This window comes from Ovis canadensis, chromosome 12 (genome assembly GCF_042477335.2).
Source record: "Ovis canadensis isolate MfBH-ARS-UI-01 breed Bighorn chromosome 12, ARS-UI_OviCan_v2, whole genome shotgun sequence".
In the NCBI taxonomy this organism is placed as follows: Eukaryota; Metazoa; Chordata; class Mammalia; order Artiodactyla; family Bovidae; genus Ovis; species Ovis canadensis.
Genome location: NC_091256.1, coordinates 40,760,609 through 40,788,169, shown reverse-complemented (window position 1 = coordinate 40,788,169; position 27,561 = coordinate 40,760,609). Strand labels below are relative to the sequence as shown.

Below are 27,561 nucleotides of genomic sequence, written 5' to 3'. Positions count from 1 at the left end.
CATTTCCCATAAATTTTCATAAATTCCAGATTTTAATAGAATTCTATTTAAAGCATATATGCAATAGGAAATACACTGGAAATTACATCATTTACAACTGTTAAACCTGTAATTATTCGAGTTATAATGTAGAACGGTTCAAAAGAGTATGTTATTTTTCAAAATCTTTATGGAGATAGTATGTGAACAAAAATAATTTCATGACCACTGCTAGTGTATTGTGGGAATGGCTGGGTTTTAGAGTCATTATGTGTACCCTAGCTTTGAATCTTGTCCTTGGCAATATGGCTTCAGAAGTTTACTTAAAAACTACTCAATAGTTTTATCCGAGAGAGAGAGAGAGAGAGATACACACACACACACACATCTATATATACACCTAATTTTCTAAAGATTTTAGGTGTTTTGTCCTTTTAATATAGATTGGTATTAAGTTTTTGTCATTTTTTGCATTTGTTTTGATAATCATTTGATTTTTCATCTTCATTCTGTTGATGTGGTGATAAGCATTGAGGTTTGAATATTGAATCAATCTGACATTCCTGCGTTAAACCCAACTTAATTGTGATGCTTAATGTATATTTTTGGATTTGATTTACTAGAACTTTGATTACAATTTTTTACATTGTGTACACAGAATCTTCTTAAGTTTTGGTGTAAAGTTTTGGCATCGGAATTCAATGACAAATCTCTTATCCTGGAGTTTTCTTTTTGGAGAGATTTTAAAGTAGGGATTTAGTAGTTTATTTATTAGTAGAATTATATAAAGTATAAAGTTTGATGAAGTAGTTTCTTTATTAGCTGTAGAATTATTTAAGTTTTCTGTGACTTCTTGTGTCATTTGACAAGTTAAGCTTTTTTAGGAATTTGTGTGCTTAATTTTAAAATTTATTGGCATAAGCTTCTTCAAAATAATGATTTTCTGTTTATTCTCTTAATATCAGTAATTGTGTACATTTTTTCATTTCTAATATTGCTTGTTTATGTCTTCTCTTTTCTTGGTCTCTTTTCTAGAGGTCTTGTGAAAGAACCAAGTTTTTGTAATGTTGATTTTCTCTATTTTCTTTTAATCTGTACCCTCATCTATGTTATTTTCTTTCATTTACTTTCGTTCTTTTCCTCATCTTTTGAAATTCTTTGATTAGTTCATTAATTCTCAGCATTCTTCTTTTCTAATATAAATTTTAAGGCTTTGAATTTCTAACTACCACTGTAGGTGCATCTCACACATTTTGATATGTTGCCTTTTTATTCCATTTCCCTTACTTTAGAGGTTACTCTAATTTGGAAGTTAAAACTTCCAAATGTTCCATGTTACATGCTCTCTAATTTCCTATTTCTGTTTTCTTCTTTGAACTGTCAGTTGTTTAGAGATATGTTTTAATTTCCAAATGCTTTAAAAAGTTATTATTTAAAAAAATTTCCAACTTATTTCCATTGTGGCCCAGTATTTGTTCCATGTATGTAAATGTTTCACATGTATTTCCAAGTAATGTTTCTCCTGCAGTTGTTGAATGTGTCCACTAGACTCAGCTTATTATTTAGATTTTCTGATTTTTGTCTGCTTTACCCATCAATTAATGTGTATTAATGTTACCTATCTTGATGGGATATTTTCCAATTTTTCCATGTAACTGTCAGGCTTTGCCTATTATATACTTTGAGTAGTACTAGATTAAGTACATAAAATATAGAATTATTACATTTTCATGATGAAATGCATCTTTCATATAATGACCATCATTATCTTTAGTTAGGACTTTTGCCCTACAGTTCCAATTTTTTCTTTTATTAATATAAATAATGTGAATTTATTTTGGTTATTTTTGTGGTTTATTTTTTCATCCTTTTATTTACATTCTGTATTCTTGTATTTGGATGTTTTTTTGGGAAAGCATCTGACTGAGTTTTTCTCTCTCAGTGTGAAGTCTTTGTATTTTGACTGTAATGTATAGACTACTTACATTTATTGTAAATACAGAATTATTTAGATTTATTTCTACCATTTTTTCCTTTTAAAAAACTTTAAAAATATTTATTTTCCATATGTTCTCTTTATCTTTTGGACTAGTTTATTTTCCTGAGTCAATTTCCCCTCCTGTTTGCCTAACATACATTCCATTTCTCTTCCTTTAGAGGTTACTCAGTTAAAACTTCCAAATGTAAGTATCAAAGTAAAAGCTAATCACTCTCTTTTAGATGTCTCCCAAGGATGCTCTCTTATGATTCCTACTCTCTATTTCTTTTAATTGAGAGAGAGAGAATCTAATTGAGATAGCTTGGATCAGGTGTCTAGCTCTAGTAGCTGTTGTGAGGTGTAGGGGAAGAGGAGGATTTTAGCAGGGATATGGCCCCTGGGTTCCTCTCTTTTACCTCTTAGCACCCCTCCTTTCCCTTCCCTTCCCTGTGCCAAATATTACCATGCTGCTTACCTGCCATTTAGGAGCTATCTACCGCAGAATTGCGGCAGACACACATGTATCTAATTGTATACGCTTTCTCTAAGACTTCTTTTCCCCACAAACTCACGGCGTGGGGAAATCTCTTCTTTCTCATCCCTCTACCCTCTACCCTTCCATTTCCCTTCCCTCTTCTTAGCAGTTCCTCTTTCTCTTCTCCTCCACTTTCCTTTCCTTTTTCTTTTTGTATATGTGAGTATTTGAAACCTATCAAAGGTAGTTCCCCACCCCAGCTGGTCATCTTTTCAGGGTTGAGCTGTTTCAAAAGCCTTGGGTATGTTTTTTTCCTTGTTCTCTCCCTTCTTTTCTGTTAGTGTTTATCTGCTTGAGAATTCCTAGGAAACTTTGAATATGACATAGGTGTTCCACAATTAGAATTAACTATACCTTAACAGTTAAAGGAGGCTCAAGACTGAATATATATTTATATATATATCTGATACCATCCCAAACACAAACATTTTAGCAGGCAAAGACATTCTTCTGAATTCTCCACAGGCCATTATTATTTTCATTTGAGCTCCTTATCATTTTTATCAATCATCTTATAGCCTGGTCTTGCTTTCTTTTATGTTTTCATCTTATCTGTTTATAAAATATTAATACTTACCTTGCCAGTACTTTTCGATTATAAATAGTCTCCATAAAGAAACTGAGAATTAGTTTAAGAAACTTATCCAATAATTTAGTTTTCTTTTAAATTTATTCAGAGAATTAAATTCATAACTTTTAAATAAGCAATAAGGATATATTGCATAGCACTGGGAATTATAGTCATTATGTATAATAACTTATAATGGAGTATAATCTGCAAAAATAGCGAATCGCTATGCTGTACACCTGATACTAATATTGTCAATCAACTACGCTTCAATTAAAAAGATTGGGAACACGTGTACACCCGTGGTGGATTCATGTTGATGTATGGCAAAACCAGTACAATATTGTGAAGTAATTAGCCTCCAATTAAATAAATTTAAAACAAAACAAAAAAATAAAAACATAACTAAATTTTTGTTAAATCTTTCTATCTTTTCCTTTAGAGTTTTTGCTTTTGGCATCTGATTAGAAAAGTTATTCCTCATCCCAAGAACATAAAAATACCCTTTTCTAATACATTTATGGTATACATAGGTTGTTTTTTAGATAATCTACCTATATTTGGACTGATACTTTTAAAACACATTTTGAATAGCTGGTAAGACAAAACCCTTCATGTTTCTTTTTAAATGTTTTAAAAACATGTAAGAAATATAAACTGAATGGCCAAACTATTTTTTTTTCACTTTTGTCATATTTTATACATATGGAGTAACATTAAAACATCATTTTGAGTCCAGTGGTTAAGAGTCCCTACTTATACTGCAAGGGGAACGAGTTCAATCCTTGGTCAAGGAACTAAAATCCCACATGCTGCATGGCGCTGCCCAAAAAAACAAAAACAAAACCCCTCCATTTGATTGCAGTATTCTGACCAGCTGAGTGGAAATAAATTTATATAGTATCATATTTAATTTGTCTTTTTGAGATTTACTTCCCATAAAACTCTCACATAAAGTAGCCTTTGAACCTGTTATTTATTTATGCATTATTAGTAGTGGTGATAACGGAAGATACATGAAAGAGGTATGTGATGAGATTAAATTGTTACTATGGCAAAATGAAGTAACTGGCCCTTTCTAGCACAGTGGCTGGTACTGAACAGGAACTCGATAAAGAATTAAACATAGAATTAAATGATTAATGGAGACATCTTCTGGGAGAATTTATGAGTTCAACCTTATAGAACTGATCAAGTTAGGGATGCTCATATATTCACTAATCTCACTGGTAGGAAGCAAAGTAGGTGAATTTAGAAAGCTAGTTTAGTGATTTATAATAAGGAATGTGTCTATCAAGCATCGGAGTCAGTTGTGTCAGTCTATCAGTGCTTATTTTTTCTTGTGGAAAATATTTTATTAGAAGTTTATCTGAAGAATGGTGTTGGAATAAGGATAGTTACTCTAATGGATTTAAGTTCTGATAGCCCATAACAGGAATGACATATCAAATGGATTAATATTTTGTTCATTTGTCAGCATCCCAATCTACTGTGCATGAAAGGCTACTACTTAGGTTTTTCACTTACAGATCTTCTCTGCTGATCAGTATCTTCCTCTTGGATACATTCTTTCCTAATTTAGTTTTATTATTATTTTGCCATCAGATCTTGCTCTGATTTACAAGCAATTATTTTTAAAAATGTACATGTTGTACATTAACACAAGTTTATTTAAACTTTGGCAGTTATTGAACCTTTATATATGTGAAATACATTTTAAGTATTTTATTATTTAATTATAAAACAATACACCACCACCACAAAGGTACTATACACCAGTGTTCATAGTGATAATCATAATAATACAAGTGTTCATTAATTGATGAGTGGATAAAAGAATGTGATATACACATGTGCACAATGGAGTATGATTCAGCCATAAAAAGGAATGATGTTCTGATACTGCTGTAACCTGGATGAGCCTTGACAACATTACGCTAAGTGATATAAGCCAGAAATAAGCCACTTATTGAATGGTTCACTTATGAGGAATCTAGAAAAGGGACATTCACAGAGAAATAAAGTAGATTATAGAGTTTAGCAGAAGTTGGGGCCAAAGGGGAATGGGGAATTACTGCTTAATAGTTGCAGAGTTTCTGTGTGGGGTGATGAAAATGTTTTGAAAATAGAAATTAGTGATGGTTGTACAATATTGTGAATGTGATTAATGCTGGTATGTACCCTCAAAAGTGGTTAAAATGGCATATTAAGTATATATATTTACCATAAAATAAAAGTGAGAAACAACCCATTGACTTAGGTTCTATTATTTCCATTTTGCAGTGAGGTTCAGAAAAGATAAGTAACTCGTATGAGATCATATAGCTGCTGCTGCTGCTGCTAAGTCGCTTCAGTCGTGTCCGACTCTGTGCGACCCCATAGACGGCAGCCCACCAGGCTCCTCTGTCCCTGGGATTCTCCAGGCAAGAACACTGGAGTGATTTGCCATTTCCTTCTCCAGTGCATGAAAGTGAAAAGTAAAAGTGAAGTCGCTCAGTCGTGTCTGACTCTTAGCGACCCCATGGACTGCAGCCTACCAGGCTCCTCCGTCCATGGGATTTTCCAAGCAAGAGTACTAGAGTGGAATGCCATTGCCTTCTCGCAGATCATATAGCTAATAGGTTACAAACCCTAGCCTTGAACTCAGATCTAATCTCAGCTTCCATATTTTTAACCAAATGGTTCTCTGCTTTCAGTAATGAAAGTGAAAGTCCCTCCTTTTCTACTCCCTATGTCCATTCTCTTTCAGATATTATCTCTATTAATTCTTTGGCCTGTATCCCTTTAGACCCTTTTTCTGTGCATTCATTTAGGTGGGATATGTGTGCATGTAAAAATATGTACAATTTTTCCTTTTTTAAAATGAACCTGATAATTTTGTACATACTGTTCTGTCACTGCCTTTTTTCTCTTGATAATACACCTAAGAGGTGTTTCCCTATTCATATAGGTCTATTTCATTCTTTTTATTGACTGCATAATGTTTCATGGTATGGGTATATCATAATTGATATACCATTTCCCTGTTTCTTAGGTAGTTTCTAGATATTTGTTTTACATAGAGTGTTACAGGGCTTGTACATATATCTTTGTACTATTCAGGATTAGATAATCACAAGTGAAATTTTGGGGTAAATGCAATGCACATTGAAAATACTTAAAGTTACTGAAATGTTTTCTTTCTCCAAAGTGGTTATTAAACTCCCCGTAATGGTGTATGAGTGTACCTGTTTGCCAGAAACAGGATATTATGAATCATTTTTTCTTCTATCCCAAGATCAGTAATTGATATTTTGACTTTTATATGTAAATTCTGATTTGCTTCCAGGTCTTTGATAATTTTTCATATGCTCTTTTTTATTTTAAATTACCCTCTTTTTATGCTCTGCCCATTTCTCTAACATTTTTTCTTTTTCATTGATGTGTAAAAAACTATTCTATATATTAATTCTTTTAAGTATATATTGCAGATTTTCCCATCGTTTTAAAAAACTTATCTTTAAACTTAGATTTAAATCTGTTTTTATGTAGGTAGAAGACAAATTTTTATGTGGATAAATCTAACACTTCTTTCTTTTATGGCTTCTGGCCATGTGACTATGTTTTGCTAAGAAACAAGATTACAGGAATATGCTCCATTATTTCCTCTGGTAGTGCTGTAGTTTTTACAAACATTTATTTCTTTCATTGGAGTTGAATGAGTTTGGATTAATCCCCCGCCCCCTGCCCCCAAATAGTCCATCTTTTAGCCACTGACTTGAATTACCACTTTGATTTTACACTAAATTTTCGCATATTCATGGACATTTTACTGAACTTATTTCTGTTTAATTGTTTTGTTCTGGGGTTCAGGAAACTATGACACCATTGGACAAATCTAACTCACCACCTGTTTTTATTTTAAAGACTATTTTGTAAGGAAAGAAAGATTTTGTAAAGAAAGATGTTTTTAAATCTTTGCAGTAAGTTTACCCAGTTATTTGAATACCACAATCCTAAGTTCCTTACTAGTTCCTAGTTCCCTCTAAGTATGTCATAGGAAATAGAATTCACTGAGGCTTGGAGTGTGGAAAATGACATTCTCAGCCTATCCTGTGGCTTAAAAGGCTAATATTTTAAAACCAGGTGGTATTTTCTCTGATGACATATAATTTGGTATAATATACCTACATACTTAATGTCTTTTAGAACATGATTTCTTAATCTAGGATTATGCAATATCTAATAATCTTTTTTATATGATATATAAAATTTGAGGTATATGGGCTTTTTTTTTGGGAGAAGTTCATGGCCTTATTTGGCTTCCCTGGTGGCTCAGTGGTAAAAAATCTGCCTGTAATGTAGGAGATGTGGCAGGAGCTTGCAGGTTCGATCCCTGGGTCAGGAAGATCCTCTGGAAGAAGAAATGGCAGCCCATTCCAGTATTCTTGCCTGGGAAATCTTCTGGACAGAGGAGCCTGGCTGGCTGCAAGTCCATGGGGTTGCAAAAGAATCGATGTGCTCACTCACCTAGAGCCAGACATCCTGGAGTATGAAGTTAAGTGGGCCTTTAGAAAGCATTACTATGAACAAAGGTAGTGGAGGTGATGGAATTCCAGCTGAGCTATATCAAATCCTAAAAGATGATGTTGTTAAAGTGTTCACTCAATGCATCACAAAAGTTCAGCAATGGCCACAGGACTGGAAAAGGTCAGTTTTCATTCTAATCCCAAAGAAGGGCAAGGGCAAAGAATGCTCAAACTACCATACAGTTGCACTTAGTTCACATTGCTAGCTCAAAATCCTTCAAGCTATGCTTCAACAGTACGTGAACTGAGAACTTCCAAATGTAAAAGCTGACTTTAGAAAAAGCAGAGGAACCAGAGATCAAATTGCCAACATCTGTTGGATCATAGAGAAAGCAAAGGAATTCCAGAAAAACATCTATTTCTGCTTCATTGGCTATGTTAAAGCCTTTGAATGTGTGGATCACAACAAACTGTGGAAAATTCTTTAACTGATGGGGATAGCAGACTACCTTACCTGCCTCTTGAGAAACCTGTATGCTGGTCAAGAAGCAACAGTTAGAACCTTACATGAAACAGCAGACTGGTTCCAAATTGGGTAAGGAGTAGGTCAAGTCTGTGTATTGTCACTGCTGCTTATTTAACTTCTATATACAATACACCATGTGAAGTGCCGGGCTGGATGACTCACAAGCTGAAATCAAGATTGCCAGGAGAAATAACAACTTCAGATATGCAGATGATAGCACTCTAATGGCAGAAAGCGATGAGGAACTAAAGAGCCTCTTGAGGGTGAAAGAGGAGAGTGAAAAGGCTGGCTTAAAAAATTCAACATTTAGAAAACTTAAGATCATGGCATCTGGTCCCATCACTTCATGGCAAGTAGGTGGGAATAAAATGGAAAGAGTGACAAATTTTATTTTCTTGGGCTCCAAAATCAGTGCAGACGGTGACTGCAGCCATGAAATTAAAAGACGCTTGCTCTTTGGAAGAAAATCTATGACAAATCTAGAGCGTATTAAGAAGCAGAGGCATCACTTTGCTGACAAAGGTCCATATAGTCAAAGTTATGGTTTTTCCAATAGTCATTTACGGATGTGAGAGTTGGACCAAAGAGAAGGCTGAGCATCGAAGAATTGATGCATTTGAATTGTGGCGCTGGAGAAGACTCTTGAGAGTCTCTTGGACAGCAAGGAGATCAAACCAGTCAAGTCAATCCTAAAGGAAATCAGTCCTGAATATTCACTGGAAGGACTGATGCTAAAGCTGAAGCTCTCTCTGATACTTTGGCTACCTCATGCAAAAAACTGACTCTTCAGAAAAGACTGATGCTAGGAAAGATTGAAGGCAGGCAGAGAAGAAGGGGACAGAGGATGGAATGGTTAGATAGCATCACTGATTCAATGAATGTGAATTTGAGCAAACTCCAGGAGATAGTGAAGAACAGGGAAGCCTGGCGTGCTGCAGTCCATGGGGTTGCAAAGAGTTGCACATGGCTTAATGACTGAACAACAACTTTAAACAGCGAGTTTGAATTTAGGTATTATTAGTCTAATACGTTTTCATTTCTGACTTTTTTTTTCCATTTTGAATCATTTGTTGACTGTGGAGAAAATTTTTGTTTCTTCACATTTTAATGTTGAGATCTTGTTTTAAAATGTTTGTTATGAAAATTACAATGCCCTACAGAAGTTTGAAGAATGCTTTAATGAACTCCCATGTATCCTAGATTTTTCTGTCTTTAATGTTTTGCCACATTTGTGCTGTTCTTTCTCTGTACACGCATGCATACCTATTACTTTTGCTGAATTAGTGAGACTAAATTGTAGGTCTCTTGCCCCCTTACCTATACCCACTTCAACGTCTGTTTTCTGAGAAATTAAAACATGCTCTTAGATCTTTCTACCATATAATGATTAATTTAGCAAATGTAACCCTGATACAGTAAAATTTTTATTTATTGAAACTTCAATATTAAATTGAACATATAATATATAATGTTAATATAATATATATTATATAATATATAATATTAATTTAATATATAATATTAATTTAATATTGAAGTTTCACCAGTTATCCCAATAATTTCCTTTACAGCAGTATTTATTTTTTATTTTTGGCTGTGAGTCCCAATCCTTTATTACACATTGCATTTAGTTTTTATTTTATTTTATATTTTGGCCACACTTAGCAGTTAGCAGGATCTTGGTTCCCCAACTGGGATCGAACCTGAGCCCTTAGTAGTGAAAGCATGGAGTCTTAACCACTGACCACCAGGGAATTCTGCATTTCGTTTTAATGTCTCTTTGAAATCTTTTAATCTGGAGCAGTTCTTTAGATATATATCTGTATATCTGTATATATATATATTTTTATCTTTTAGGGTCTGTGTTGTATCTTAAAACTTGTCATACCACAGGCCAGATATTTTATAGATTGTTCCTCAATTTAAGTTCTGATTATTTCCATGTGATTAGAGTCGAGGTATCTGTCTCTAGGGCTTCCCTGACAGCTCAGTTGGTAAAGAATCTGCCTGCAATACAGGAGACCCCAGTTCGATTTCTGGGTTGGGAAGATCTGCTGGAGAAGGGATAAGCTTTCCACTCCAGTATTCTTGGGCTTCCCCTGTTGTTCAGCTGGTAAAGAATCCGCCTACAATGCAGGAGACCTGGGTTTGAGCCCTGGATTCGGAAGATCCCCTGGAGAACGGAAAGGCTACCTACTCCAGTATTCTGGCCTGGAGAATACCACAGACTGTATAGTCCATGGGGTTGCGAAGAGTCAGACACGGCTAAGCAACTTTCACCTTCACCTTCACCTTATCTGTCTTTGGCAGGTGTGTAGTAATAAGTGATACTCTGTTCATTCAGAACATCATACCAGAAGGCACATAACGTCTTTTGTCCATCGTCATGGTGTTGTGTTGAGCACGTTAGACATTCAGCCCAGTAACCTAGATTGCTTTTGGTGAGGGCTGGTAAATAGAAATCAACGTCTGGATGTTACGTATGCTCATTGCTGCTGAGATAGTTGTATGTCATGCTTCAGTGTCTTCAGTATGTTATGCTGTGTGTGTGTCTATGAGTTTATATTTATACTGTGTATTATTATTTTTTAAACATTTTAATTTTTTATTTATTTTTTTACCACACTGCTTGGCATTTGGGATCTTGGCTCCCTGATCAGGGATCAAACTCCTGCCCCCTGCAGTGGAAGGATGGAGTCTTAACCACTGGACCACCAGGGCAGTCCTGGTTCTTCGTATTCTAACTTAACACTGAAAGATTTCTTTCTTGACACCCCTTGTTTCCATGTTTGTATTTCCTCACATTGGGAACCCAAGGCTTCCAGCAACAGTTAAACATTATTGATTTGTTTGATTAACTACACTACATGTAAAATAGTTTCATAATTGCTCCCTACTGATTCAGAGAACCAGTCTAAGTGGAGTTCAAGTTGTTTGTATTCCTTTTTTTTTCCCACTCGACTGAAGACAAATATTTAAAATACTTTGTTGTAAAGTTACTTGGATAAGGTTTTTTAAAGAATTCTCTTGTGGTTATGTTATTTGTTTGAAGGCTAAAATTACACACAGAACAGAATACTCAGATAAGTGTCACTGTCACTTGTTACCACCCTGTCACTTCCACCTCATTCCTACTTACACTTTGTAGGCAATACTTCTAACTTTTAATTTCTTTTTGAAGAAGTAAGGACATTTTAAAAATATAGTAGCAGACTTCGTAAGTATCCAATACTTTGGCCACCTGATGCAAAGAACTGACTCATTGTAAAGATGATGCTGGGAAAGATTGAAGGCAGGAGGAGAAGGGGAAAACAGGGGATAAGATGGTTTAATGGCATCGTAAACTCGATGGACATGAGTTTGAGCAAGCTCTGGGAGTTGCTGATAGACAGGGAAGCCTGGCGTGCTGCAGTGCATGAGGTCGCAATGAGTCAGACACAACTGAGCAACTGAACGGAACTGAACTTGTTTCCTCGCTTAATGTATCTTGGATTGGATTAACAAGATGTAGTACAATGGAGTACTCTTGTTGTTTAGTTGCTGAGTTGTTTCTGACTCTGACTACAGCAGGCTCTTCTTTCCTGGGATTTCCTAGGCAAGAATACTGGACTGGGTTGCCATTTCCTTCTCCAGGGGGGCTTCCCAACCCAGGGATTGAACCTGAGTCTCCTGCATTGGCAGGCAGATTTTTTACCACTGAGTTGCCAGAGAAGCCCACAATGGAGTATTCAGTTCAGTTCAGTCGCTCAGTCTTGTCCAACTCTTTGTGACCCCATGAGTTGCAGCACGCCAGGCCTCCCTGTCCATCACCAACTCCCGGAGTTCACTCAAACTCAAGTCCATCGAGTCGGTGATGCCATCCAGCCATCTCATCTTCTGTTGTCCCTTTCTCCTCCTGCCCCCAATCCCTCCCAGCATCAGAGTCTTTTCCAGTGAGTCAACTCTTCGAATGAGGTGGCCAAAGTACTGGAGTTTCAGCTTTAGCATCATTCCTTCCAGAGAACACCCAGGACTGATCTCCTTTAGAATGGACTGGTTGGATCTCCTTGCAGTCCAAGGGACCCTCAAGAGTCTTCTCCAACACCACAGCTCAAAAGCATCAGTTCTTCAGCGCTCAGCTTTCTTCACAGTCCAACTGTCACATCCATACATGACCACTGGAAAAACCATAACCTTGACTAGACGGACCTTTGTTGGCAAAGTAATGTCTCTGCTTTTGAATATACTATCTAGGTTGGTCATAACTTTCCTTCTAAGGAGTAAGTGTCTTTTAATTTCATGGCTGCAATCACCATCTGCAGTGATTTTGGAGCCCCCCAAAATAAAGTCTGACACTGTTTCCAATGTTTCCCCTTCTATTTCCCATGAAGCGATAGGACCAGATGCCATGATCTTTGTTTTCTGAATGTTGAGCTTTAAACCAACTTTTTCACTCTCCTCTTTAACTTTCATCAAGAGGCTTTTTAGTTCCTCTTCACTTTCTGCCACAAGGGTGGTGTCATCTGCATATCTGAGGTTGTTGATATTTCTCCTGGCAATCTTGATTCCAGCTTGTGCTTCTTCCAGCCCAGCGTTTCTCATGATGTACTCTGCATATGAGTTAAATAAGCAGGGTGACAATATACAGCCTTGACGTACTCCTTTTCCTATTTGGAACCAGTCTGTTGTTCCATGTCCAGTTCTAACTGCTGCTTCCTGACCTGCATATAGGTTTCTCAAGAGGCAGGTCAGGTGGTCTGGTATTCCCATCTCTTTCAGAATTTTCCACAGTTTATTGTGATCTACACAGTCAAAGGCTTTGGCATAGTCAATAAAACAGAAATAGATATTTTTTTCTGGAACTCTCTTGCTTTTTCGATTAGTCAGCCATAAAAATGAATGAAACTCTGCCATTTGTAGTAATGTGAATGGACCTAGAGAATATTATACTTAGTGAAATGTCAGGAAAAAAACAAATACTGTATGGTATTCATATGTGGAAACTAAAAGTAATGCAAACAAATGTATGTGCAAAATAGAAACACCAGCTATAGAAAACAAGCTGCTGCTGCTGCTGCTGCTAAGTCGCATCAGTGGTGTCTGACTCTGTGCGACCCCATTGACGGCAGCCCACCAGGCTCCTCTGTCCCTGGGATTCTCCAGGCAAGAACACTGGAGTGGGTTGCCATTTCCTTCTTCAATGCATGAAAGTGAAAAGTGAAAGTGAAGTTGCTCAGTCGTGTCTGACTCTTCACGACCCCATGGACTGCAGCCCACCTGGCTCCTCTGTCCATGGGATTTTACAGGCAAGAGTACTAGAGTAGGGTGCCATTGCCTTCTCCAGAAAACAAGCTATTGGTTACCAAATGGAGAGAGGGAAGAAAGGAGGAGTAAATTAAGGGTATGGGATTAAAAGACAGAAACTGCTGTGTATAAAGTAGATAAACAGTAAGAAAGTATTATATAGCACAGTTAATTGCAGGCATTATCTTGTAATAACTTTTAATGGAGTAAAACCTATAAAAAAAAGTGAATCACTATGCTCTACACCTGAAATTATTATAATATTGTAAATAAATAAAGTGCTATTTTAGATATCTTTCTAGATGATTTTTCAGAAGCTTTTTTGAGGTATAGGAATGAAGTTGATTTGTGAATAGTTTCTGTCCAGCATCTTACTTGACTCAGTCATTAATAATAATGACTCATACTGATTTTTTTTTTTTATCTTTGTAAAGTAATGCTCAAAATTCTCCAAGCCAGGCTTCAACAGTACATGAAGCGTGAACTTCCAGATGTTCAAGCTGGATTTAGAAAAGGCAGAGGAACCAGAGATCAAATTGCCAACATCCACTGGATCATTGAAAAAGCAAGAGAGTTCCAGAAAAACATCTCGCCAAAGCCTTTGACTGTGTGGATCACAACAACTGTGGACAATTCTTAAAGAGATGGAAATACCAGATCACCTTACCTGCTTCCTGAGAAGTCTGTATGCAGGTTAAGAAGCAACAATTAGAACTGGACATGAAACATCAGACTGGTTCCAAATTGGGTAAGGAGTACGTCATGTCTGTATATTGTCACCCTGCTTATTTAACTTATACGCAAGAGTACTACATGCGACATGCTGGGCTGGACAAAGCACAACCTGAATCAGGATTGCCGGGAGAAATATCAGTAACCTCAAATGTGCAGATGATGCCACCGTTATGGCAGAAAGCAAAGAAGAACTAAAGAGACTCTTGATGAAAGTGAAAGAGGAGAGTGAAAAAGCTGACTTAAAACTCAACATTCAAAACACTAAGATCATGGCATCTGGTTTTATCATGTCATGGCAAATAGATGGGGAAACAGTGGAAACAGTGAGAGACTTTATTTTCTTGGGCTCCAATATACTGCAGATGGTGACTGCAGCCATGAAATTAAAAGATGCTTGCTCCTTGGAAGAAAAGCTATGGCCATCCTAGACAGCATATTAAAAAGCAGACATTACTTTGCTGACAAAAGTCCGTGTAGTCCAAGCTATGGATTTTCCAGTAGTCATGTATGGATGTGAGAGTTGGACTATAAAAAAAGTTGAGTGCCAAAGAATTGATGCTTTTGAACTGTGGTGTTGGAGAAGACTCACGAAAGTCCCTTAGACTGCAAGGAGATCCAACCAGTCAATCCTAAAGGAAATCAGTCCTGAACATCCATTGGGACTGATGTTGAAGCTGAAACTCCAATACTTTGGCCACCTGATGTAAAGAGCTGACTCATTGATAAAGACCCTGATGCTGGGAAAGATTGAGGGCAGGAGAAGGGGACGACAGAGGATGAGATGGTTGGATGGCATCACCGACTCAATGGACATGAGTTTGAACAAGCTGCAGGAGTTGATGATGGACAGGGAAGCCTGGCGTGCTTCAGTCCATGGAGTCGCAAAGATTCAGACAGGACTGAGCGACTGAACTGACTGATGTAGATAAATCACACAGTCTGCAGATTGTAACAGTCTTCTCAATCCTTTTGTCTGTTATTTCTTACTACACTGACTTGGACCACTATTACAGTGTTTAAATAAAACTGACAATTATTTTAGTGGAAGTCATCCTTTATTTCCTAATTTTCTAATTTTATTCATTTATGTTTGACTGCTGAGTCTTCTTTGCTGTGCGAGCTTTCCTCTAGTTGTGGCAAGCAGGGGCTCCTCTGAGGTTGTGGTGTGTGGGCTTCTCATTGTAGTGGTTTCTCTTGTTGCAGAGCACAGGCTCAAAGGCGCATGGGCTGCAGTATTTGTGGCACGTGGGCTTAGTAGTTGCGGCTTCTGGGCTCTAGAGCACAGGCTCAGCAGCTGCATGAACCTAGTTGCTCCATGGCGTGTCAGATCTTCGTGAATCAGGGATTGAACCCATGTCCCCTGCAGTAGCAGGTGGGTTCTTTACCAGTAAGTCCCCAGGAAAGCCATATTTCCCAATTTTAAAGAGAACAGTTTTAACATTTTACCTGTAAGTTATATATGCTGTTTGCAACTGCTGCTGGTATTGCTGTCATTTATCAGGCCATAGGAATTTCCTTTTATTCCTCATTTGTTATAAATGTGGTTTTTAAAGTTGCATGAATGGTGGTTTAATTGAAATGTGTTTGTATAAATATTGATATGTTAATTTTCCTTAAATCTCTTTATGTGATAAATTATGCTAGTCAATTTTCTAATATTATAGATTCCTTGCATGCTTGGTATAAGCCCAACCTGGTCATATCATGTTATGTTATTTATACATTGCTTGATTCATTTAGTTGGATAATTTGATGAGACTTTTTGCATCTATGTTTGCGAATCAGTTCAGTTCAGTCACTCAGTTGTGTCCAACTGTTTGTGACCCCATGAACTGCAGCATGCCAGGCTTCCCTGTCCAGCACCAACTCCCAGAGTTCGCTCAAACTCATGTCCATTGAGCTGATGATACAGTCCAACCATCTCATCCTCATGAATGTTCATGAATAAGACTGTACTTTGGCATGAGGTTAGGATTACATGAATTGGATAGCGTCTCCCCTTTGTTTATTGTTTCAAAAATCTGTTTTACTGTGGGAATTATCTCTTATATGTTTAGTTGAATTTGCTTGTAAAGCGGTTCAGGATTGGTATTTTATGTGTGAAAGATTTTAAACTATTGATTCAGTTACTTGTTGAACAATTCATATTTTCAATTTTTATCATTTGCTCTTTTTAGTAACTTGTTCACTTCATTTTCAAATTTACGCCCTGAGTTGTTTATGACATTCTCTTAGTATCTAATATCGGTAGCATCTGTAGTTTTCTCTAATTTCTCATTTCCAGTGTTGACTTTTCTATACCTTCCTATTTTTTTCCTTTTTTTATGTTTTTATTTTACTGTGTTCAGTGATTTGTCCTTTGGCTTTGTTGAGCCTTTCTTTTTTATGCTTATTTTCAAATTAATTTTATTTTTTTCTTTATATTTTTGTTTTCTTTCTTCCAATTTGATTTTATTCTCTTGGTCTGACCTTTTGTGTTGTGTTTTTAACATCTTAAATTTCAGTTTTCCTTTTCTCATCATAAATACTGAGCACTTTCCCATCCCAGTTATATTATAGAAGTTTTGATATGTAGCATTTTTATTGTTAAGTAGTTCTGAATATTTTCTAGCTACCTAATTAGTTTCTGCTTCAAAATTGTTTTTGGATTTCAGAGCTTATGGATTTTCCTTGTGGTCTTTTTGTTATTGATGTGTAATTGTGCTTATTTCATATTATTCATAGAATTTTGTTTTTATATTCCCAATACTTTGAATTTTTGTTGGAGACAGTTTTATGTTTTGCATATTATAGAAATTTGTAGAGGTTCAGTGTGTGTTTGAAAATTAATCCTCCAACTCTTAGGTGGAGTGTTATATATATGCCACTCGGTACACTGAAAGTACAGTAAAACCTTTTTTGGTCTGCTTGAGCTATCAGTTACCGAGAGAGAGAGTAAATCCCCCTTCAGGAAGGTGAGCTTGTTCTCTTACGTCCGTCAGTTTGGCTTTACGTACTTTGTGGTTGTTACTGAGTGTATCCATGTTTAGACTCATTATGTCCTGGTTAAGTTCAGCTGGTCTTTCTTTTTTTTGTTTTTTTAATCCTTAGGTATGACTTCTTTAAATCTCTGCTCCACTTGTGCCTCCCTACCTGGTATCTCTTTTGTTTAATTTTTTTTTTTTTTTAAACTTTTCCTTAAATTTTATTAAAACATGTAACTATGTGATAATTATAATGTATTTTTAGAATAACTATTTTTTTTTTTTTAGTTTTCTGTGGGGTGAGGACAGATGGTTAATATTAGCCTCTATTTACTTTTTCTGAAATTTTATGTAAATTTAGTTAAGAACCTACTAAAACAGAATTTTAGAAAGGATGATCACACGTAAATATTGTATATTTGGAAAAATGCTTACAAAATATGGAAACTTCCAGCAACATTGGTAAAGAAAAGTAACGAATATAGACTTGAATCTATGTATTAGGAACTGAAAAGGGATCAAACCTATTCATATAGTGGGGTTTTTTCATTTTAAAAAGTTCATTTTACTTATTTTTGGCTGTGCTGGGTCTTTGTTGCTATGCGGGCTTTTCTCCAGCTGTGGCAAGTGGAGGCTACTCTAGTGTCAGTGTATGGGCTTCTCGCTGTGGTGGCTTCTCTTGCTGTGGAGCACAGGCTCCAGGACATGGGAGCTTCAGTAGTCGCAGCGCATGGACTCATTATTGCAGTTTGCAGGCTGTAGAGCCCAGGCTCAGTAGTTGTGTTGCACAGGATTAGTTGCTCGGTGGCGTGTGAGATCTTCCTGGATTGGAGATCAAACCCGTGTCTCCTGCATTGGCAGGCAATTTCTTACCACTGAGCCACCAGGGAAGCCCCTGTATAGCAGGGTTTTATAAAGAAAAGAGCATTTTGTCACTCTATTCCAGTAAATTTGTGAAAATTTCAGTACAGTGTATAATTTCTTTGAAGAATGTAATTAATACAGTTGTCACAGGTAGAAGTAGAAAAATGAAAATGACAGTCTGAAAGAAATCAGAATATCAAAAGTGCAACATAATGACGCATGTAAGGTGTTTCACTGGTAAGTTTTAGCAGACCGTACAGTCACAGTCTCCTTTGTCTTCTAAAACTTCTTTAGTTTGTCTTTCACAGTAAGATCTTCAAACAACCTGGAATTATTTCATTTTAGAGAAAAGGAGAAGAAGCTACTCAACATATTACATGAGGCTAGTTTATCATTGGTACTAAATCAGATCAAGATAGTAGGGAAAAAAATATAATTGTAAACCAACATTGTTTATAACCACAGATGTAAAATACCTAAGTAAAATGAAAGCAAATCAGTTTCTTTTTTTTTTTTTTTTCTTAAATACATTACAGCGACTTCCCTGGTGGCCCAGTGGCTAAGACTGTGCCCTCCCAGTGCAGGGGTCCCAAGTTCAATCCCTGGTCAGGGAGCATGATTCCACATGCCACAGCTGAGAGTTTGCATGCTGAAACTAGACAAACAAACAATCCTGCATGCTGCAACTAAGACCCAGCACAACCAAAATAAATAAATAATAAATATAAAAAGAAATCATAAATACAATATTACAAAATTAAAAATACCAAAATAAAAAAATAAAAAATACATTATAAGCAAGGCAGATTTATCTCAAACTGTACAAAGATGTATCAACTTCTAAAATCTTTTAAAGTAAAATGCCATGTTAAGAGAATAGAAAAGAAAACAAAATCTTGTCCGCAGAGGTTGTAATTAACAGTCCTACCAGTTATGTATGAAAATACCTGTTAGTCACACTCTGGAAAATCTTGGTGGTTTCAGATTCTTTTATTTTTGGCATATTTGGTTGTTAAATAATAGAATATTACTAAGTTTATTTGCATTTCTCTAATTCTTGTATTATGTACATAATTTTCTCTTTATTAGCCATTTGCATTCAACACTGAAAAATTGGGAGAGTAACACTTATTGCATAGTTTGTTTACTTGAGAACAAAGCACTATTTTATTTATCTTTCTACCTCTTACATCTTATAAAATGCTTGGCCTATAGTGAATATTCAGAGATACTTTTGAGTGAATAAATATTGGTAAACTGTGAGACTTCTGAAGAAATTTGTGAAACTCATTTTTGAATGTCTGTAAATAGAATCGTTTTGTTGTGTTAAAGAAATGATATTTTTGCTAGCAGTTTCCAGGAGATAAAGAATGGACAGAATTATTCTTTTAATTCATGTTGTTAATAATACTACAAGGTGCCATAAAATGTGGATATCTGACTGAATCCATAATCATACATGATTTAACTACTCATTTGCTTGGTGCTTGCAGAATGTATACTGTTGCATGGAAAGATAATATCATTTATTTTTTGACATATTGTTACTCTTTGTACCTTTGCTAAAGATTGTTTCAGCAACCATTTGCTTATCTGAATTGTATTTCAGATACTTTAGTTTTTAAAAAAAGTTTTCCTGTTTTATGATGGTGTTTTAGAGGATTGAAATACTTGGATTTCTAACCTTTTAGATAATGCTACCCAGAGGAAGGCATATATAGAATTATTCTTTAGCCATAGTTGTCTGTGTTGAATTTGCTGTCTTTGGATTTAGGGTCAGAATGAAACAGAGGTATAGAACGTATCCTCTGCTTGGATTAAGATATTTGGAAATCTTGAGGGGGACAGGGTTATAAAGAGAAGTAGAAGAAACAAAGAACTGTTCAATGTAGTGTAAGCTGTGTTGTGATATTTTCCAGCTCTAGCTGACAACTAGAGTAATACTAGTCTCCCCTGGCTGGCTCCAGGTCTTTATTTTTAATTTACACATTCTATGTGTACCAATTTTAGCCAAGTATTTCCGATACACTTGTGTAGAAGCAGGGAAAGAGAAGGACACTGGTCTCAAGATTATTGCACTATTTCTTGCCATGGCTTATAACCCACCTGCTGTTGCTGCTGCTAAGTCGCACCAGTCGTGTCCGACTCTGTGCGACCCCATAGACGGCAGCCCACCAGGCTCCCCTGTCCCTGGGATTCTCCAGGCAAGAACACTGGAGTGGGTTGCCATTTCCTTCTCCAGTGCATGAAAGTGAAAAGTGAAAGCGAAGTCGCTCAGTCGTGTCTGACTCTTTGTGACCCCATGGACTGTAGCCTACCAGGCTCCTTTGTCCATGGGATTTCCCAGGCAAGAGTACTGGAGTGGGGTGCCATTCTTTGTAAATAATCTATTTGTAAATAAACTATCCTCAGATTGGAATAATTTATTTCTATTAGGACCCTGAGTGATTTCACAGTCTCACCGTTTGTCCAGTCCAGTTTGTTCAAGACTAAGATGTCTTGGTTATTTTATTGAAATGTTAACTGCTTGGCTTTACATCTCTCTCTCACAATATGAGATCCTTTATACCTTCATTCAGATTTGATCTGTTTATTTGATCTTCATCTTTTCTGTTATGTGAATTCCAAATAGAGATTCAATCTGTATTTCCTTTCCTGACAATCTAAAGCAGAAATCTAAACCACTGCAGAAACTTCTAAACCAATGCAGAAATCTCTCATAGACTGTGTTCTGCAATGTGGAATACCCCTCTTTTCTAAACTAGTTAGGGCTAAATATCTTAGACCAAAACAAGTGGTAAGGCATTCTGTGTTTCTTTCACTCTTCTAGAGCTTAAATACATACCTTTAATCTTCTACATTCTGGTCCATGGTAGGAAGGAGAAGAGAGCTGTACCCATATATAAAGACCTTTTAATCATTAACTACTTTTTGTGTGAGAATAAGGAGCGACATCAGGGGAGGAAAGGTGAAAGGTCTAAATTTCTCTCAGAGACAGCAGAACGTATAATTTATTTTATAATTTTTTTTAAATTTCAGTATACTCTTTATAGTTAATAATGTTTAAGTTTCTTGCATGGCATCCAAGGCCATTTCCATTTTCCGTTTTCTAGCCCTGATTTCTTTTTTATTGTTACAATTCTATTATAGCAATTAATTATTTACCATTATCACCCAAATTTCACTTTCTTGTTTCCCTTAATATGCAAATATCTCTCCCTTTCCTGGGAATGGGGCTTCCCTGGCGGCTCAGAGGGTAAAGCATCTGCCTGCAATGTGGGAGACCTGGGTTCAATTCCTGGGTTGGGAAGATCCCCTGGAGAAGGAAATGGTAACCCACTCCAGTTTTCTTGCCTGGAGAATCCCATGGACAGAGAAGCCTGGCAGGCTACAGTCCATGGGGTCTCAAAGGGTTGGACACAACTGAGTGACTTCACTTTCACTTTGCTGGGAATATCTACAGTGCAAACAGGTAAAGTAGCAAAGTTTACTTAGTCCTCAAGGCCCGGGTCCAAACTTACTCCCTCATTAGTGTTCACATAAGAGAATTAGGGTTCCATTCTCACTGCCCCTGAAGCGCTTTGTGTCTATCTCTGTTAGAAACTTTGATCACATTATTGTGTTATGTGTTTACATACTGTGTAAACAGTCTTTCAGAAAGACTGCGAAGTTCTTGAATGAAGGTACCCTATTGTAATTATATTTGTTTAAAACTCCAGTAATTGTCACCATGCTTTGTATAATATCAGCTCTTGCTAAAGGCATGTTAAAAGAAGAAATAAATGAATGAACGTGGCAGAAATTTTAATTTACTGTGTGGGAACTGCTGAATCTCTCTGGTGCCAACATACTTCCTTTTACTCCTTGGATCTTTGTGTTAAAATATATATCTAGCATTGAGTTAGAATACATGGAATGTTTAACATAAGAATATAATGATCTCATTTGTATGTCACTGCTACTTTGCATTATTTTATGTTATTTGGCTTTTAAAAATATGTTTTCCACCAAAAATATAATTCATATGTAAGAAATCAATGAAACATGGAAATTAAAACTATTTCTTTGCAGTATAGTTTCATGGGACTATTAATCATAATGTTTAAGAAATACTGTTTGTATCTAATTTGTATCACATTTCAATAATTGATGTTATGTTTTTGTTTCAGCTAAACCATTTACTTCTAAAGTGAAACAGATGCGATTACATAGAGAAGACTTTGAAATATTAAAGGTGATTGGTCGAGGGGCTTTTGGAGAGGTAAGAGATAAAGATTTTATAGAGATCTGATACTTGTTTTGCAAGCTATTTTATACAGTCTTTGAAAGTACTTAACTAAAATATTATTTACTTGCTTTTGTAATTGATATTATTGATCAGAAATGATTAAAATTTTGAATGAAATCTTTCTGCCTGGATTTTTTCCCAGTATATTTCTATTTTTTATATGTTATTGAAGTTTGAGTATGTGGACTCTTCTGTTTGTATATTTGTCTCTCCTGTGTCAATAGTACACTGCCTTAAATTACCTTTAGTTTGAGAAGTCTTAATATCTGGTAGTATATTTACTATAACTTCTCTCTTTGCCTCTCTTGTTAACCCTTTATATTTTCATATAATTTGGAATAAATGTTTCAGTTTGTACTTACTCCCACATCTATACTCAGCACTCACATATCTGGAATTTTGATGAGGATTGCACTTAACTAGAGATTACTTTGAAGTTAATTTACATCTTAATAATATTGATTCAACCAATCCATGAACATAGTATGTTCCTTCATTTATTTAGGGCCTTATAAATTTAACCCATGAATTATTTGTAGTTTTCATTCAGTAGAGATAATTTATGCATTTTTCAGCAGATTTATTCCTAGGTATGTTATATTCTTCATGCTGTCTTAATTAGATTGTTTGTTAAGTTTTATTTTCTAATTGTTTTTACTAGTAGTTAGAACTACAACTGAATTTTGTGTATTGACTTCATATTCAGCAACGTAGCTAATTGTACTTTTAAAATCATGAATTGTGTTGGATTTTAATCAATGCTTTATTAGCATCTTTTGAGACATGGCTTTTCTCCTTAATTAGTTGAGTTACACCGATTTATTTTCAAATGTGAAACTAACTTTGCATTTCTAAAATAAGCCAGCTTTTTTGAGATAGGTTATCCTTTTAATTTACTGTTGGACTTGGTTTACTATTTGTGTGTGTGTTTTGGATCTTTAACAGGAATTGGCCTAACATTTTCCTCCTTACCACATCCTGATCAGATTTTGGTATCTTGGTTATACTGGCCTCATAAAAAGAGGGAGGTGTCTCCTCTTTTATTGTTCTCTAGAAGAGTTTGAGAAGATTATTATTTCTTCCTTAAATGCTTAGAAGATTTCACTGGTCCATTTCCTTCTCCAGGGGATCCTCCCAACCCAGGAATTGAACCCAGGTCTCCCACATTGCATTTGAGCCTCCTAGAGAGAGAATTTTAAATTTTATATTTATTTTTAACAATTGAAATTGGACTATGTGGATTTTCTGCACAGGTGTGTCAGTTTTGCTAGGTTCATCCACGTCACCTAATTTTTCAAATTTATTGCTGTATTGGTCATTTACTCCTCATTTTTTTTGTTTGTTATGCTTTGAGGTTGATCAATTCTGTTATTTTTTTCAGTGAATTAACTTTTGCCCTTTCAATTTTCCTATACTAGATTTGTTTTCTGTTTCATTCGTTTTTGCTCTTAAAATATTCTCTGTCTTTGGTTTTAACTTGCTGTTCTTTTCCTAACTTGTGGAGACAGAGCACTGATTTCTAGCTCTTTTCTATACTTTGTCCTCTATGCAGCTTTAGCTATAGCCAAGCTTTGGTGTGTCATATTTTCATTATAGTTTTCCTTAAATACAGTGTAATTTCCAATGTGATTTTAGATTTCTCTAGTGGATCTTTTTCATCTTTGATTTTAGAAGTTTATTTCTCAGTCTCTGCTTGGTGCATTTTTAGTTATGCTTCTGCTTCTGAGTGATAATTTAATTCTAGAGCAGTCAGGGAGTATGCACTGTATGCTTTCCCATCTTTGAAATTTGCTGTATGGTGTTCTGTAAATATCAGTTAGGTGAAAGATACTAATCTTGTTTAAATCTCCCATATCCTGAGTGTTTTTCCTGCTTGTTGCTTCATTTCCTGAGAGAGGATTTGCTTATTTCTTTTTTATTTTATTTCTTTCAGTTTTTACCGATAGCAGATATAACGTTATTATATCTCCCTAGTTATTAACTCTTTTATCAGGATGTGATGATGCCTGTTATCTCTAAGTAATAAAGTTCACCTTTACTTCATCTGAGATTAGTTGAATGATTCCAGCTCTTATTATTAGTCTTCTGCATGAAATATCTTATTCCACCCTTTTAGTTTCAGTTTTCTATAACTTTGCATGTTTACCATTTAATAGAATATAGTTTTGGGTTTTAAATTCAGTCTGATAAATTTCTTATCTTTAATTGGAGTATAGTCAGTTGGCATTTAAATATAATCACATTATTTTTATTTGTTTTCTATTTGTCTTGCACATTTAGTATTATCTTTCTCTCAATTCTTGGATTAACTGAGTATTTTAAATTTGTCTTTCCCCCTTCTATTATTTCTTAGATGCACCTTCTTTTATTGGTTTCCTGAGATTGCTTCTTCTATTCTTAGTAAATTTGTACTGAGTGGCCAAAAGTTTGTTTGGGTTTTTCCAGAACATCTCACAAAAAAACCTGAATGAGCTTTTGGCCAATCCATTATTTTGCCATTTCCTTTTTTTTTTGTCATTATTGTCTTTTAGCTCTGAATATATTTGAAACCCCAAAAGATATGATTATACTATCCCTCTTCATTTTAGATTTACCTGTGTATTTACAGTTTTTTACTCTTCACGTTCACATATATATTTACATTGGTATATTTCTCTTTGATAGGCTTTTCCTTTTGACTTAGAAGTGTCCTTTAGTAATACTTTGCCAGGTCTGCCAGATCTGCCTTTTTTGGTCTGAAAAATACATTTATTTTGAGGTATTAACAAAATTGTGTTAATATACATACTTCAGTTCAGTTCAGTTGCTCAGTCGTGTCCGACTCTTTGCAACCCCATGAACCACAGCACGCCAGGCCTCCCTGTCCATCACCAACTCCCGGAGTTTACCCAAACTCAAGTCCATCGAGTTGGTGATGCCATCCAGCCATCTCATCCTCTGTCGTCCCCTTCTCCTGCCCCCAATCCCTCCCAGCATCAGGGTCTTTTCCAATGAGTCAACTCTTTGCATGAGGTGGCCAAAGTATTGGAGTTTCAGCTTCAGCATCAGTCCTTTCAATGAACACCCTGGACTGATCTCCTTTAGGATGGACTGGTTGGATCTCCTTATAGTCCAAGGGACTCTCAAGAGTCTTCAACACCACAGTTCCAAAGCATTGATTCTTCGGCATTCAGCCTTCTTCACAGTCCAACTCTCACATCCATATACATACTTAGCTCAGTGAATCTGTACATTTGCATGAACTTCTGTAACCTTTATGTTGATCAAAATAGCCTTCTATTGCCCGCCTCTCTGTGAATAACCACCTTCTCAGTAACCATCTATTCTGACTTCTATAATTATAGATTTATTTTGCCTGTTTTTGAATGCTGTACTAGTGGAATTATATATATATATTTCTTTTGTTTCTGGCTTCTTTTGCTCAGTATTATGCTTGTATAATTCACTTTTGTTTTTTATTGATCCACAATATTCCTCTGTATGAATATACTACCACTACTCAAATTTATTTTTGACTGTTGTAAATAATGTTGTTATGGACGTTCATATACATGTCTTTTGGGAGACAGAAGCATTCATCTCTGTTTGCCATAACCCTAGTAGAATTTCGGTCATATGGTAGGCATATTTAGATTTAGTTGGTAGTGCCAAATAATATCCCGGTTGGTTAGGTCAGATTATATTCCTGCTAACAATGTGTGAAGGTCCCAGTTGCTTCACAACCTCACCAGCAGTTGGGTCAATTTTTAGACTTTAGACATTTTTTTGGTGCATGAGTAGTGGTATTGATTGTGATTTCATATTTCCTGATAACATTTAAAGTTGAGCCCATTTTCATATCACTTCATGTAACTTGGACACCCTTTTTTGTAAAGTCCACATTTGGGGCCTGGGGGAGTGGGAACAGGTGACTTATTGGTATATTCTGGATACAAGTTCTTTGTTAGAGGTGTGTGTGTGTGTGTGCACATGTGTGTGCACGCATGCTCATGTATTAAAATCTCTTCCTGTCTGTGGCTTGACTTTTCTCTGTATAGATCTTTTATTGAAGAGAAGATTTTAATTTTGGTGAAATGCATTTAATTAAGCTTTTCTTTATTTTTAGTGTTTTTTTGTATTTGTTAAATTTTTTCTACCCTGAAAGTCATGAAGATGTTTCCTGTTATATAATCTATAAAAAATCTTTTTTCATTTATGTCTGTGATCCATCTGGTATTATTTTGTGTTTTGTGAGATATAGTCAAGGTTCATTTTATTCTTTGTGGATTTCATGTCATCATTTATTTAAAGACTACTTTTCTACATTTGATTGCAAAGGAACTTCTGTTGGTCAGGTGTTATGTGTGCTACTTTTATTAATTTTTAAGTTCCCTGGTGGCTCAGAGGATAAAGCATCTGCCTGCCATGCGGGAAACCCGGGTTCAATCCCTGGATCAGGAAGATCCCCTGGAGAAGGAAATGGCAACCCACTCCAGTATTCTTGCCTGGAGAATCCCATGTCTGGTAGGGTACAGTCCATGGGGTCACAAAGAGTCGGACACGACTGAGTGAGTTTACTTTCACTTTCACCACTTTTATTAATTTTTAGTAGTTTTCAATGTAGAATTTTTGTTCATGGTTTCATTAAATTTATTTTTGGGTCTGATGTTTATTGATGAGCCTATAACTGCTGCTAGACTAGAAATACAATTAACTTTTGTGTATTGATCTTGTATTTAAATATCTTGATGTATTAACTAAGTCTAGTGTATTTATAAATTAAAAAAAAATTTCATGTGCATAGACATACCATTTCCAAATAATGACAGCTTTTTTCGTTCTTTCATTTTTCCTTTTATTTCTTTTTCCATATTATTGCAATAGAGAAGTTTTTTGCTTAAAACATTGAATTCAGTTTTTGAAAACAAATTTTTGTGTGGTTTGTGATTCAGGGGTAAGTACGAAGTTTGCTACAGCTTTTTTTTTTTTAATTGTTACTCTTTTTAGGTTAAGGATGTACTCTTTTTTAGGTGAAGGAGGTTTTCCTTGCAGTCCTAGTCTGCTGAGAGCTTTTATCATGCATCAGAATTAACTTTTGTCCAAAGGTTTTCTATATCTGTTTTGATTACATGATTTAACTTCTATATCTGGTTAATGTGGAAGTAATATTGATTAATTTTTAAATATACCAATAGTGGATTGCTATATAAATCTGGTTGTTTCTGATGTATTCTTTTAGTATATTGTTGGTTTTGATTTACTAATATTTTGTTTACCATTTTTTGTTATGTGCATGAAAAAGATTGGCCTTTAATTTATCTATCTTTTAATTTCCTTATATTTAAAAAATGTTAT

General features: G+C 35.6%; 1 protein-coding gene across 12 annotated transcripts in view; it reads left to right on the top strand.

Moving 5' to 3' along the window:
* Positions 1-27,561, top strand: part of CDC42BPA (CDC42 binding protein kinase alpha) — a 304,528-nt gene that overhangs the window by 26,997 nt on the left and 249,970 nt on the right. For all 12 annotated transcript variants that reach the window (XM_069545455.2, XM_069545451.2, XM_069545454.2 and 9 more), the window contains exon 2: positions 22,109-22,200. In XM_069545455.2, the coding sequence (XP_069401556.1) occupies positions 22,109-22,200 (92 nt within the window). The remainder of the gene's footprint in view (positions 1-22,108; positions 22,201-27,561) is intronic.